Consider the following 16,270-nt stretch of genomic DNA (forward strand, 5'->3'; position numbering starts at 1 on the left):
TGAAATTACAAAGCCAGCTATTTAAAGAAAGCAAAAGTTGGAGGGGCAATTCTGCTTCAAAACACTTTTTTTTTTTTTTAATTTTGCTTTAAGTGAAAGTTTACAAATCAAGTCAGTCTCTCATACAAAAATTTATATACATCTTGCTATACACTCCTAGTTACTCTCCCCCAATGAGACGGCACACTCCTTCTCTCCACTATTTTCGTGTCCATTTGACCAACTTCTGACCCCCTCTGCCCTCTCATCTCCTCTCCAGATAGGAGCTGCCCACATAGTCTCATGTGTCTATTTGAGCCAAGAAGCTAACTCTTCACCATTCTCATTTTCTATCCCATAGTCCAGTCCAATCCCTGTCTGAAGAGTTGGCTTTGGGAATGGTTCCTGTCTTGGGCTAACAAAAAGTCTGGGGACCATTACCACCAAAGTCCTTCTAGTCTGGTCAGACCATTAAATCTGGTCTTTTTACGAGAATGTGAGGTATGCATCCCACTGCTCTCCTGCTCTCTCAGGGGTTCTGTTTTGTTCCCTGTCCGGGTAGTCATCGATTGTTAGCTGGGCACCCTCTAGTTCTTCCAGTCTCAGGGTGATAAAGTCTGTATGTGGCTCTTTCCGTCTCTTGGGCTCATAATTACCTTGTGTCTTTGGTGTTCTTCATTCTCCTTTGGTCCAGATTTACCAAGATCTACAGATCTTAAGACGACTGCTTGCTAGCATTTAAGACCCCAGATGCCACTCTCCAAAGTGGGATGCAGAATGTTTTCTTAATAGATTTTATCATGCCAATTTACTTAGACGTCCCCTGAAACCACAGTCGTTCCCCCCGCCCCGCCCCCCCAGCTGGCCTTCGAATCGTTCAGTTTATTCAGGAAACTTCTTTGCTTTTGGTATAGTTCAGTTGTGCTGACCTCTCCTATATTGTGTATTGTCTGTAGTTCTTACCTACTACCCCTCCCCATTCTCATAACCATCAAAGAATACTTTCTTCTCAGTATAAACTATTTTTTGAGTTCTTATAACAGTGGTCTCATACAATATTTGTCCTTTTGCAACTAATTTCACTCAGCATAATGACTTCCAGATTCTCCATTATGAAATGTTTCACGGATTCATCATTGTTCTTTATCGATGTGTGGTAGTCCATTGTATGAATATACCATAACTTATCTATTCATCCGTTGATGGGCCCCTTGGCTGCTTCCATCTTTTTGCTATCGTAAACAGTGCTGCAATGAACACGGGTGTGCATATATCTGTTCATGTAAAGGCTCTTATTTGTCTAGAATATATTCCAAGGAGAGGGATTGCTGGATCTTATGGTAGTCCTATTTCTAGCTTTTTAAGGAAGCGCCAAATCGATTTCCAAAGTGGTTGTACCATTTTACATTCCCGCTAGCAGTGCAGAAGTGTTCCAGTCTCTCTACAACCTCTCCAACATTTATTATTTTGTGTTTTTGGATTAATGCTAGCCTTGTTGGAGTAAGATGGAATCTCATTGTAGTTTTGATTTGCATTTCTCTAATGGCTAATGATCGTGAGCATTTCCTCATGTATCTGTTAGCTACCTGAAGGTCCTCTTTAGTGAAGTGCCTGTTCATATCCTTTGCCCATTTTTTAATTGGGTTGTCTTTTGTAATTGAGTTTTTGCAATATCATGTAGATTTTAGAGATCAGGTGCTGATCAGAAATGTCATAGCTAAAAACTTTTTCCCAGTCTGTAGGTAATCTTTTTACTCTTTTGAGGAAGTCTTTGGATGAGCGTAGATGTTTGATTTTTAGAAGCTCCCAGTTATCTAGTTTCTCTTCTGTACTGTTAGTGATGTTTTGTATATTGTTTAGGCTGTGTATTAGAGCTCCTAGCGTCGTCCCTATTTTTTTCTTCCATGATCTTTATCATTTTAGATTTTATATTTAGGTCTTTGATCCGTTTTGAGTTAGTTTTGTCCATGGTGTGAGGTATGGGTCTTGTTTCATTTTTTTTGCAGATGGATATCCAGTTATGCCAGCACCATTTGTTAAAAAGACTGTCTTTTCCCCATTTAACTGATTTTGGGCCTTTGTCAAATATCAGCTGCTCATATGTGGATGGATTTATATGTGGATTCTCAATTCTGTTCCACTGGTCTATGCATTTGTTGTTGTACCAGTACCAGGCTGTTTTGACTACTGTGGCGGTATAATAGGTTCTAAAATCAGGAAGAGTAAGGCCTCCCACTTTATTCTTCTTTTTCAGTAATGCTTTCCTTATCCAGGGCCTCTTTCCCTTCCATATGAAGTTGGTGATTTGTTTCTCCATCTCATTAAAGAAATGTTGTTGGAATTTGGGTCAGAATTGCACTAAATCTATAGATCGCTTTTGGTAGAACAGACATTTTTACAACGTTAAGTCTTCCTATCCATGACCAAGGTATGTTTTTCTACTTACGTAGGTCTCTTTTAGTTTCTTGCAGTAATGCAAAAGGCGTCTTTAAAGTGTTGAAAAGTAAAGATGTCACCTTGAAGACCAAGGTGTGCCTGACCCAAGCCATGGTGTTGTCAATCATGTCATATGCATTTGAAAGCTGGACAATGAATACAGAAGACCAAAGAAGAACTGACACCTTTGAATTGTGGTGTTGCAGAAGAATACTGAATATACCATGGACTGCCAAAAGAACAAACAAATCTGTCTTGGAAGAAGTACAACCAGTATGGTCCTCAGAAGCAAGGATGGTGAGACTATGTCTTACATACGCTGGACATGTTGTCAGGAAGGATTAGTCCCAGAGAAGGACATCATGCTTGGTAAAGCAGAGGGTTAGCGAAAAAGAGCAAGACCCTCAAAGAGATGAATTGACACAGTGGCTCCAACAATGCGCTCAAACGTAGCAAGGACTGTGAGGATGGCACAGGTCTGTGTAGTGTTTCATTCTGTTGTAGGTAGGGGAGCTGTGAGTCGGAACCAACTCGGGGCACCTAACAACAACAACAAAAGGCTGGAGAACAAAAATCTGCCACAAAAAATGCAAAATAGAACTCTACCTCACACCTTACAAAAAGTAACACATGGATTGCAGATTTAGCTGTTAAAAAAAAAAAGTAACACATGGATTACAGATTTAGGTGTTTAAAAAAAATGATATAAATACTATAAAAAAATTAACTAAATTTTACCAACCTTAAGATTAAGGAAAAACTTGCACGTGACACCAAATGCAGAATCTATAAAGCAGGTAAAAACTAATGACTCTCAGACATGTTTTGCTGGGCTCACAATGGGTTTTTTTTTTTTTTCTCCCCATAAAATTAAGTGTATTTTATTCTGAATTTTGATTCATGGCTAGAATTTTTCTACTTTTTTTTGCCCGTTTAAAAAATTTTGTATTGTGATAAAATACATGTAACATAAAATTTGCTAATTTAACCACCATTTTTAATTGTACAATTCAGTGGCATTAATTATTCACAGAGGAGCCCTGGTGGCACAGTGGTCAAGTGCTCGGATGCTAACCGAAAAGTTGGCAGTTCAAACCCACCGGCCGCTCCAAAGAAGAAAAATGTGGCAGTCTGTTTCCATGAAGATTTACAGCATTGGAAACCCAATAGAGCACTTCTACTCTGTCCTGAAGGGTCACTATCAGTCGAAATCTACTCGACTGGCAATGGGTTTAATTACAGTATTTTTTAAAGCTTTAAGTTGCCTAGAAAACTAGTATCAGCTGCCATATCATTAAAAAACTGAAAGATACCACATAAAAACACAGACTTCAGCTTCTCTTGAAAAAAATGGGAAGATCTGAGAACACAAGGCCACATTCCCATATGACAAAAATCTGCTGAAGTGGTTGTCTCTATACTCCAGCCTATCAGAGTCCAATCCCACCTCCCAAAGTCAGGCCCTAGTTCACTTTATGTTAGCTGCTTAGTTTCCCTAAGCATTTGACTTTGAACCCCATTCCATAAAGGAAATGACTACAGACTTGAATAAAATGTCCATAAGGGGAGAAAAAAAAGTCAAACCACAGCCAACTAGGAGATAATAGGCAGACAAACCAGAGCAAAAAAGCTAGCAGCAAATACCGAATATATTTAACTCTAGAACTAAGACTAAAACAAATGTAGGGATTAAACCGAAAGAATACAATATAAATGTTACATTAGTTCTACATTATCAGAGTATATAACTAACAAAAAGTAGATATGGGAGGAAGATGAGAAGTAGGGCAAGTTAACTGATAGCTCAAAGTCAGAGAACATAATTTAAATAGCAGAAGTGAAAGCTAACATTAAAAGACAGGAAATGTTATCAGTAGCAAGACTACTACGATGTAGCTGCGCCTGTCCATCCAGACTAGCTGTCCGTGTGACTTGGATTGAGACTGCACTGTGTATACTTTAAGATCGTACTGTAGCACGAAGCTGCCTCACATTAAAGCAAAGGTTCTTCCAGTATTACCACTTAATTCAGAAACTGAATGGTCATATGTAAGTCCTTGTAAACCTTCTGACTGCTTGTAATGCTTATACTCCCAGATAAATGATCTACTATGTAATATAAACAGACTAGGCTCTGAAAAGAAAATTGACTGGTAAGAGTCAACAACCCAATAAACTCCAAGAGGCACACCTAAAATCAAAGACATAGGAAACTAGAAATTAGGGCATGGCCTACAGTTTTTCAGTACAGTGCAAACTGTGGAAATAGTAGTTACTGTGAAGGTAACTAGAGTAGACTTCACTTTTCTAAAAAAAAGCATTAAGCAACATAATCAAGGCCAAGATAATCTATTAGAAGAAAATAGAGATAATAAAAAGTTTAAGTCTTCAGCAATACACCGTTTCTTGTTGTTGTTGTTAGCAGCTGTAAATTCCCAACTCATGGTGACCCCATGTGCACAGAGTAGAACTGCAACATATGGTTTTCAAGGCTGTGACCTTCTGGAAGCAGATCTCCAGGCCTGTCTCTAAGGACCCTCTGGGTGTGTTCAAAGCATCAACCTTTCAGCTAGTAGACAAGTGCCTAACCATTTGCACCACCCAGGGACCTAGCAATACATTAAATATATAAAACACACATTTGCAGCCACACAGTGAGAAAGTATTCCTCTATCACAGACCTAATAAATACATCACTAAGTATGTAAGGGCAAACAGACTCCCGCCCCCAAAAAAACAAACAAAAAAGCAACTGAAAGATGAAAAATCGAGGGGAAAATACTGAGTATAAGAAAAAACAGAGAAAATACAACTTTCTCACAGTGATACACTTTTTTATGCATAAGATATTACGCTTCACAAAACCAAGACACCTAGACATGTTTCTGGTGCCCTGGTAGTGCAGTGGTTAATATCTCAGCACTAATCAAAAGGTCGACAGTTCAAATCCATCACCTGCTCTTGGGAAACCCCATGGGGCAGTTCTACTCTGTCCTATAGTGTTGCTGTGAGTCAGAATCAACTCATGGCCACAGGTTTGGTTTCGTTTTAGATATGTTTTTCAGTTAAAGGCAATAATTATGGAAAAGAAGAGAAAAATGCGAGCCGAAGATAGGTCCTGAAAGAAAGGAAATCAAGGTGTACGGGTGAAGGATAAAAAGATGGGGGGGGGGGTAAAAAGTGAAAAGAGAAGAAAAAGAAGGAGAATGTAGAAGATGGGGAAAAGGGGAGAAAGCAGGCAGAAGGAAAAAAAAGAAGGGGGAAAGGGGGTAAAAAAGTGTCTTATAAATCTTTTATGGAGTATTACCTTCTTGAAGACCAGGATGTATCACCTGCTTGTGACGCAAGGACTTCAAATCTTCTATCAATTCCTTTTCCAGCTGGAAAATTCTTGCTCTGCAACCTGCTTAGAAAACAAATGATGATCAAATAAAGTAATACACACTGAGAATGAACAATGCCATCCTTCATTCCTAGAGCCCAAACCACAAATATATTTCTCCCTTTTATGCTATTATGTAATACCTGAATCATCTGTGGTTGATGCCTGAAGACTAGAGGGTTCTTCTGTTGGCCCATCAACTGCATGAATGTCTAGAGCTTCCTAGATTTAAAAAAAAAAAAAGTATACTTCATATCACTTCTGAAAGTGATACCAGTTTAACACTTTAGTTTAAAAGTAAACCAGGATTTCAAAAGAACAATTAAAGACCAGGAGAAAATATACCATCACGTTTACAATAATTCCAGCTTCACAGAACAGGAGCAATTTTGTTCTTCTTACTTTTTGACATTTTCTAAATGTTTTACATTAACAACATTTTATAATCAGAAGGAAAAAAAGAAAGCAAAACCTCTGAATAGCATATACAAATAACTAACCTAAAGTTAGACCAATTAATATACTGATTTCTAAGAGCCTATATAAAGACAACCTGCTCAGCAACTAACAAGGAGGCAAGAAAAGAACAGGTAAAAGCACAAAGAGAATTCAACATCTACATAGCCAAATATGAAACACAGTTAATTAGGGTCCTATACAAATGTAATAGAAAAATAATCTGGTACAAAAGTTGGAGTAGAATAAACAAAGACACTATCAATGTATGAAATAAGACCATTAACATTTGCTTCTTCAATAGTATTGCACAAACACTGACAAAAAGGGGAGAGATGGTCCTAGAAGAGTTTGCAAACTTTTTCATGTATTTATGACTTTCTCAAGTCTGTAAGGAGCCCTGGTTGTGTAGTGGTTAAGAGCTTGGCTGCTAACCAAAAAGTCAGCAGTTCAAATACACCAGCCACTCCTTGGAAACCCTACAGGGCAATTCTACTCTGTCCTATAGGTCACTATGAATAGAACTTGACTCAATGGCACTTAACAACAACAACAAAGTCTGTGATGACGAAAATTTCAGTAAGACCTAAAGACTAAAAAATTCCAGCTAAACACAGCACAAAATTCATGAACTGAGATCTAATCAGATCTAGAGACACTACCCCCCACCCGCAAACACACACATACACGAACGAGAAAGTATTCGTGAAAACTAGATTCCCAGTTGGTTACCAGTCAGTACACAATTCAATAATGACTAATTAGTATTGGCATTCTTAGAATGCTGAAAAAGGCAATCTTACCTTCGATTCAAAGGAAACAAACAGAACACCATCCACATCTTCTAGATCAGGCTTCACATCTGGAAAGGTACTCCCAGGGCCCACAGGGGTATTCTTTGTAGAAGTTAAAGACTTGCCAGTATTTTTAGGTGGTCGTCCTGCCTTAGAGAGTTTCAATTTCCGTGGCCTCCCTCTTTTCCCAGGGATATTTGGAGAGGTATTCTGACCACCATTTGCAGCCTTTGGGGCTGTTGCAATCTTCAGCATAGTTGTTCTCTTTCTGCCTAAGTCCTCTTTTCCCAAAAATGAATCCCCAGATGAACCCTTTGAACTATTATCATATGTTCCTACTGTGCTAATGCTGTCAGGCACATCAGAATATTTCCACTGAGGCTCTTTAACTAAGGGGTATTTCTGTGTCACTCTGAAATCTGGTGAACATTTTCTAAGACCATTTTCTGATTCCTTGCCTATGCAGAAGCCAGTCCCACTAGAATTTTCAATGTACGAAGGCAAATAGTCTAATTCTGCCAAAACGGAAGACTTATCCTTCTGAGATGTGGAAAGCATGTTATCAGGCAGCTCAGAAATCTTCACTGTGCTTTTGGTGACAGCACAGGGCTCCAGATAGACTACTGGCATCTTTCCAGAGTCTAATTTGAACATCTTAGCTTTAGCAACACCTGATGGGCTGCTTGGTAGCCACTGAGAAGATGGATGGTCAGCTTCTAGGTTATCAACTTTATTGTGCCTCTTCAGCTGTCTCTCCAGTATGGGGTCATCATCACTGTTTGAGTATACATCCGTTTCCTCATCTGTCTCTTCCTGCTTCACAGTGACCCCTTCTGGGCACTCACCCCGTTCATAGTCATAATCATCCAGAGGTTCCTCTTTAATGACAACATTGAAGGGTCCGTTCAGGTCCAGTGGTGAGGCTACGTGGGAGCTGTCTTCAAAATTGCTGCCAACAAGACTGCAGAAATAAGGAGTGATAATAAAAAGGATAAAACTTGATAAACAACAGTCAAGGGAAAAAAAAAAAAAAGATACTGTTGGAAACCAACTGACTCACCAGGTTTAGTGAGCTATTTCTCAAATATTTATTATTTATCACATGTTTATATTTCCTATCAATTTCTCACAAAAAATTACACAAAATAACTTCAACAGTAAAGTTTTAACGAGTGACCCGAGTGACCCTCTTGTCATTAAATCGAGAACCAAGACACCTGGTAACACTCCTTTTCCTATTAGTAAATTTCAAATAAACTCAATTTGGAAAATCTAATGGCACTGACCCAATATCAAACTCCAGAAATACAGTGATTAAAAACTGCCAATAATAAGCAGGTACATGTCCCTTATAATTAAGAATTGCAATAAACATCAGGAAGGGCTTTTCAGGCTGCCTGATTTTTTTTTTTTTTTTTAAGATAAAATTCACATATTTAACCATTTCAAAATATTTTAACCATTTTAAAGTGTAAAATTCAGTAATCCTCAGTATATTCACAACGTTGTTCCCAAGTGATTTTTTTACCTTTAAGATTAAAAACTCATTTACAATGTAGAAGATTCCACCATTATATTAGTCCTTCCAAAATAAAGTGGAAGGTAAGTACATGTGACCCATGTTTTAGTGTGTAAGATTTATTTTTAAAACTACAGTAATTTTATCAGTCTTCTCTTCTCCCAATTAGCCACTGAAAGCAGATAAACTGCACCAGTGTATTTTGAAAACATAAGATGTCACACAAAATGATACTACTGGAATTATAATCCTCAGGTATGGAAATTCCAAAACTCTGGCTAATACATGTACCTCAAATTATTTTTCCCCAAAATATCCACACAAATCAAAATGTTAGCAATATAGAAAAGCAGGATAAGAAGTGGTTTTTAGAAAAAATATATACACACATATACTACACATACACAACACATACACAGTGACAGATAATATATAAGGAAGTAGGACTGCAGGCCTTTTTTTAAAAAAACAAGAAATACTAAATGAAGTTCTTCAGGTGGAAAGGATTCAAGATAAAAACAGATGCAGGAACAAATGAAATGACCCTGAAAAGATAAATACGTGAGTAAATATAAAACACTGTTTTTCTCGTATTTCTTTAAATGACTGCATGTTTTAAGCAAATAAAATAACAATGTTTTGGGGGTTTACAGCATATACGAAAGTCATGAACTTTAAGGATATTAGCTGTTCATGAACCGGTATAACGTTAATTCAGGCTGTACTTGATAAGATGCATACTGTAATCTCTGCTGTTGTTAGGTGCTATCGAGTCAATTTTGACTCATAGCAACCCCATGTGACAGAGCAGATATGCCCCATAGGGATTCCTAGGCTGTAATCTTTACACGGGAGCCCTGGTGGCACAGCGGTTAAAGTGCTCGGCTGCTAACCAAAAGGTCAGCTGTTCAAACCTACCAGCTGCTCCATGGGAGAAAGATATCACAGTCTGCTTCCATAAAGGTTACCACCTTGGAAACCTTATGGGACAGCTTTACTCTGTTCTACAGGGTTGCTGTAAGTCAGAATCAACTCAACAGCAGATCATCAGGTTTTTCTCCTGCAAAGCTGCTAGGTGGGTTCAAACCATCAACCTTTCCGTTAGCAGCTGCCACCAGGGCTCCTTGTAATCTCTATTAACAACTAAAAAAAAAAAAAAATACAACGAAATATATCTAAAGAAGTAATAGGTGACAAAAATGGAATTTGAAAAATCCAATCTAAATGAAAACAGGAAAGGATAAACAAAGAACAGCCAAGAGCAACAGAAAACAAACAAGATGATATGCTTAAAGCCCAACTACACCAGTAATAACATTAAATGTAAATGGACAAAATAGCCCAATTAAGAGAGATTATAACAATGGTAAAGAAACAAGGCCCAACTACATACTATTTAAAGCAGTCACATTTAAATCGAAGGACAGAGATTGAAAGTAAAAGCAGAGAAAAAAAGATAAAACATGCAAACAATCAGAAAAAAGGCAAGTGTGGATCATTATCAGGCAATCAGATTTTACAACAAGAAGTACTATAAAGAAGGACATTATAAAAAATCGGGGGGCTCAATTCATCAGGAAGGTATAAGTATCCTAGATGTACATGTTTCTAATTACACAGCTTCAAAATAATTAAAGCAAAAACTGATAGAACTAAAAGGAAAAACAAATACACACCTATCGCAGGATATTTTAACCCACCTTTCTCGGTAACTGATAGGACAAACAGACCAAAAAAAAAAAAAAACAGTAAGGATGTAGTAGAATTGAACAATACTATCAATCAGACTTACCTAATAGAAGTTTTACAGAACACTAGCTATAACAACTGTACAATACACACACACTTTTCAAGTGTACAAATGAAGCAAAAGAAACCATAAGCTAAACCATAAAGCAAAGTCTTGACAAATTTCAAAGATTTTAAGTCTTATGTTCTCTGACAACAATGCAATCAAATTAGAAATCAATAATACATATCAACACATCAATATCTGTGGAATGCATCCAAAGCAGTGCTCAGAGGCAAATTTATAGCTTTCAATACACATATTGAAACAATCTAAAATCAATTAAGGCAAGTTTGAGAGACTTCTGTGAAGTTTAACTATTTTAGTTTTGTGGTCCATACAGTCTCTTTGCAACTACTGTATTTTTACACAAATAACACACGCCTTCTATGTTCGTTTGTCAACCGTATCCTCCCCCGTGAGGTACCGGCAAAACATAATACAAAAACAAATCAATGAAACTGAATTCAGTCCAAAAATAGACACAGAGAGAGAGGTCTGATTTTCCAAGGCACCAGTACAATTTGATGAGAACAATGAAGTCTTTTCAATAAACAATGCAACCACAATTTGATATCTGCATGGAAAAATATGAACACCATACATAAAAATTAATCCAAGATGGATCACAGACTTAAATGTGAAAACTAAAGCTAAACTTCACCTTTTCGAAAATTTCATTTAACTGATAAAAAAGTTATCTCTATTTTTTAAAAAAAGTTACTATATAAGTTATGTAACATAAAATTCACTCATCTTAAGTACACAATTCAATGATTTTTAGTAACTTAATGGTTTTGCCATCAGCACAATCGCATTTTCCTTTATCTGTTTTCAAAGCTTAAGTAAACAAAAACTAAAGAAAAGTCAAAACCAAGTTCCATCTTCAAGGCCTCTCTTTTCCCTTTCCCAAGTATCTAAGTTTTTGCCCATTTGTGTAAAGCTCTATTCTGTATTTAAAAATTTAGGATTCACACTTATGATAGCTTTCTCATTATCTACACATTTGAAGACATAACTCCCGGAATGTAGAAAATATCCAGGTCTTTTATCATAAATAAAAAAACTTAGCCACATGACCTAATTTTTGTTTGTAGTAGCTGAGAACCTCACGGAACTAGATCAGTTTTCCTATCTTTCTGAGGAATTAAAGTTACTAAGTTAGGAAAGCCCTCAGAAAGACTTCTCCTTGTTTTTCCGTAAAAACTTTATGTATAATGCCTGAAATTTTCTCTTGGCAAGAGGCTTTTGCAAACAATTCTTAAGTTGAATTCTTCTAGGAAGTCTTCTCTAGCCACTTGAATTAGGTGAAAAAATAAGTAAGACTACGGGCAAAACCAATGAATTTTACACAGCAGTTAATTTAAAGAAAAAGATTAGTTTTTGTTGCTAGTCTATAATTCATGCAACAAATAATCCTATGTTTTAATATTTGAAACATGTTAAGAAAGATTTAAGTGCTACAGATAATTTCATTCAATCACCGAGTGCTTACGATGTGAAAGATATTTTGCTGGGCCTAAGGATTTAAAAAAAAAACACAGTACCATACTCAAGTAATTTACAGGTCAGTAAAGGAGACAGACAAATACACAGACAATATAACATAATTTAATAAGTGTCATGATAAAGATATATACAGGCAATAAGAGCGCACATTAGCAAAATCTATTAACATAATGCTTTCCATGATACTGATGCTTTAATAAATTAACAAGAAAAAAAACAAATCCACTGGGAAAAGGGGACAATGAAAGAGCTCTTAGAAATTAAAATCTGATCACTGCAATCTCAATTATTGTTGAAATAATAATTTCAAAAGTCGAGTTAGAAGCTGAACCAAGGAAATCACACACACATAACGCGAAAGGAAAAGGACAGGAAACAGAAACAAACCATAAGATAGAGAAGCGATCCAGAGAATTTAACATTCAACTACCAGGTGTTTCAAAGAGAAAACAGAAAAATTAAAATTAAAAAATTAACAAATAATACCGCAAATTTTCTTGGAGGCAAAGAACATGAACTTCTTGATTGGAAGCGCACAGTACAATGATAAGAATCACCACACCAAGGCTCCTAATTATGAAATTTCGTATTATGATAGATCAAAAGACAATCCCCTAAGAGCCTTCGAGAGCGGGGTAAAAGGTTACATTCCAAGGACAAAGAATCAAAATGGCATCAAACTTCTCAAAAGGAACACAGGAAACTAGAAGACAACATTTTCAGCACGGAACTCTATGTTGCTGTTGTGTGCCATCCAGTTGATTCTGATTCAAAGCAACCCCATGTGACAGAGCAGAGCTGCCCCATAGGGTTTTCTAGGCTGTATGTAGTCTTTATGGAAGCAGATCTCCAGTTCTTTCTCCTGCAGAGCCGCTGCATGGGTCTGAATTGCCAACTTTTCAGTTAGCAGCCAAGAGTTCCACCACTGCACCACCCGGGCTCCTTAAGGCAGCTTAAACGGGACCATAAATTATGATATGAATGTGTCATGTTTCAATTTTAAAAGTCAGGCAGTAATTCAGCAGACGAAACGGGAGTTTTCTTAGATTTTTCAATATAGGATGGCAAGAAAAAAAAAGTGTTTAAGAAGATATACTTGGGACCACAAGAACCAGAGACTCTACCAGCCTGAGACCAAAAGAACGAGGTAGTGCCTGACTACCACCAACTACCACCATGACAAGGAGATCACAAGAGAGTCCCGGACAGAACAGCAGAAAAATGTAAAACAGAATTCAAATTCATGTAAAAAGACCAGACTTACTGATCTGACAGAAACTAGAGGAACCCCCAAAACCATGGCCTCTGGATACTCTGCCAACCCAGAACTGAAACCATTCTTGAAGCATACTTCTCAAAGATTAGACAGGCCTATAAAACAAAAAATAACACACATAAGGAACGTGCTTATTATTAGTTCAATCAAATACTCAAGACCAAATGGGCAACTCCCATCCAAGAGCATGATGAGAGGGCAGGTAGAACAGGAACTGAACGAAAGGACACAGGGAACCTTGACTGGAAAGAGGGAGCATACTGTCACATTGTGGGGCCTGTAACCAATGTCACAAAACACCATGTGAATGAATTTTTGAACGAGAAATTAACTTGAGCTGTAAACTTTCACCTAAAGCACAATTAAAAAAAAAAAATCAAGAATTTTAAAGAACTAAAAAATAAAAAAACTTTTCAGAGCTAAAAAGAAAACACAGTGTAACACAGGAATCCCGCCTGAGTTTCCAGCCCGTTTAGGCCTGCCCTAAAGGCTTCAGACTTGCTAGCCCCCACAATCCATTGAGTCAATTAAAATAAAACATATATTTATATATGCAAAAACAAACAAACAAAAAAGATAAATTTGATGGTAATATGCAGAACAGACTGAAGAGGAAAAATTTAGAAACGAACTAATGAACAAGTGGTTAAAAGTTAACAGCAAGAAAAGTGTAAATCTCAAATACCATAGAACTTGCTAAGATTTGGAAGCAGAGTAGAAAAATCATAAAAGAAAAAGAAAAAAAAAAATCAAGGAAGACTCTCAAGTTTTGAGCCTCAAAAGAAATTACAACTAAGCATAGATAAACAAACATTGGAGCTGGACAGGAGATCTAAGTTACAGCCCATTTGGAAGTCATCAGTGTGGAGATGATACTCTAGAATCACAAGGGAAGATACACTGAAAAGTGAGAATGTAGACAGAGGAAAAGAGTATCTTAAAAGATGCCCGAGGTGAGGGCTGAGAAGATGAAGTTCTAAGTAGCAATCAAAGAATTAGGATGGGAGAATCAAGAAGGATGAAGTGTTTTACCTGTCAAATTAACACCAGAAGGCTGATAATAAGGGTATAAAGAAGCTAATCAATCTGTCAAGTGGGTCATCCATGACCTCTGAAGGAACAAGTACAGTAATGTGGCTAGGGAAAACAAACTGCCAGGGATATTAAGAAAGAAAAGAGGCAATGAGTGGAAACTACCTGTAATTAAATCCATCCTATGGGTGCTACTGATACAACCCCCGAAAAATGCAGTACACACGCATATACTGGCATAGGATGTACACAGGATGTGCCTTATGTACATGGGATGTGTCTAACGATGATATTTGTCAATTAATTTTTTATTTTTCCTATTAAACCAGAGTGCTTTTCTCTGTAATAATGTTGTTCTCAAATCATTTGAATTCTGATGTACTTTCTTGGGAGAAAAATATATGTACTGGTTACCCGTGGCAGTGTGGCAATCAATCAATCCAATATCTAAAAACTATGTCACATGTACAAAACCTGAAGGACTGGTGAATATTTAGGTTGGACTAATATAAAACGTGAGCGCCATGATACATGAATTTGTTTTATTCAGTGCCCAGAAAATTACCTACAACTAGAAGGTGTTCAGTCATATTTGGCGAATGACTGAATAAATAAGTAACAGAAATCTTAAAAGGATATGAATAAATTATTTCCAAATGTTTGAAGGTCATGTAAAAGAAGATATGGATTAGCTCTACCCTCAACAACCACAATTAATAAAAAACGGAGGGGGGTAATATATAGAAAGGAGAGAACAAAGACACAAATTTCAACTTACAGGAAATAAGCAGTCATCCAATAAAGGAATTAGTTGCCTAAAAAGACAGTGAGACCAAAATAGCTAAAAACAAAAAAGAAAATACCACGTATGTTGACAATGAGGTAGAGTAACTGGAACTGTCATCATATATTGCTGCTGCAAGTGTGATTGGTATAATCATTTTTAAGAACTCTGGCAGTATTTGCTAAAACTAACCATACGCCTAACCTGTAACACTGCAATTCTACCCCTAGATATATAACTACGGGAAATGACTGTACATTTCCACAACCAATGGACAAGAATGTTCACAGCAGCTTTATTTAGAGTAGTCAAAAACCAAAAACAACTCAAATGTCCACCAACAGGAGAATAACTTAATGGGATCTGTGGATGGATAATGTAGAGGTTTCCAATCTGGATGACTAAAAGGAACAGAGTTTAAGGTGAAAGAAAAAAAATTTAGTTTGAGTTGGCAATAAAAATGAACAAATTTTAGGTAGAATTCCAGGAGCCAGTTTGATTTAGAAGTCTGGATCTAAAAAATTAGACAAATCTAGGCTAGAAGTATTATTAGCTTTAAAAATAATCAATATTTAGGTGGAAACAGAAGTAAAAGTGACAGTTAAGACTAAGAACATAATACTGGGAAATAACATTTATGAAATGGTTGACTAAGAGGAGCCGTTAAAGGTAACTTAAAAAAGGGGGAACACCAAGAGTTAGAAGAGCCAGGTGAATGGTATGGTAAAGGCCAATGGAGAAAAAACAAGTACTTAAATGGCCAAACAAAAGCCTGAATAATGATCACTGGGTTTACCAAAGAATCCATTGATGACTTTAGCTAAAACAAAGCAGAATGATAGAATAATCATACTTTGGTGGACTAAGTAGAAAATGGAAACTGAAGTAGTAAATTAAAAAATTTTTTTTTTTTTTTCACCTAAGCCTTAAATCAGAGGTTGGGAGACTTTTTCTGTAAAGGAGGAGACAGAGAATATTTAAAACTTCCAGATTTCATATATTCTGTTACTTATTCTTATACATACATACAAAAACAGACTATATGCCAGATTTGGCCAACCCTTGCCTTAAAATAATCTCTGCTCCCAAAGCAAACTGGAGACAGTTTACATATAGCTAAATATCATTTTCACACATTAAAAAGTACTATTTCTTGGAGCATGTACTTCAAGGTATTTTTTTCCCCCTTCAGTGACAGAGATACTCATGCATTAATAAATCCAAACAATTTCCTTGATCCATTAAGAGCAAATGCTTAACCATATGTAACACTAACAGCTTTTACCTGTAATAAAGAAATATACCTGACCTTTT

At 36.7% G+C, this 16,270-nt stretch overlaps 1 protein-coding gene across 19 annotated transcripts in view; it reads right to left on the reverse strand.

Moving 5' to 3' along the window:
- Positions 1–16,270, reverse strand: part of MGA (MAX dimerization protein MGA) — a 198,910-nt gene that overhangs the window by 48,948 nt on the left and 133,692 nt on the right. For 16 of the 19 annotated variants that reach the window (XM_049899694.1, XM_049899693.1, XM_049899695.1 and 13 more), the window contains exons 3-5: positions 7,057–8,008; positions 5,941–6,019; positions 5,723–5,821 (exon numbers count right to left, since the gene is read on the reverse strand). In XM_049899694.1, the coding sequence (XP_049755651.1) occupies positions 5,723–5,821; positions 5,941–6,019; positions 7,057–8,008 (1,130 nt within the window). The remainder of the gene's footprint in view (positions 1–5,722; positions 5,822–5,940; positions 6,020–7,056; positions 8,009–16,270) is intronic. The other 3 variants (XM_049899698.1, XM_049899701.1, XM_049899707.1) reach the window with 1 other exon arrangement.

The sequence above is a fragment of the Elephas maximus genome, chromosome 10 (assembly GCF_024166365.1).
Source record: "Elephas maximus indicus isolate mEleMax1 chromosome 10, mEleMax1 primary haplotype, whole genome shotgun sequence".
In the NCBI taxonomy this organism is placed as follows: Eukaryota; Metazoa; Chordata; class Mammalia; order Proboscidea; family Elephantidae; genus Elephas; species Elephas maximus.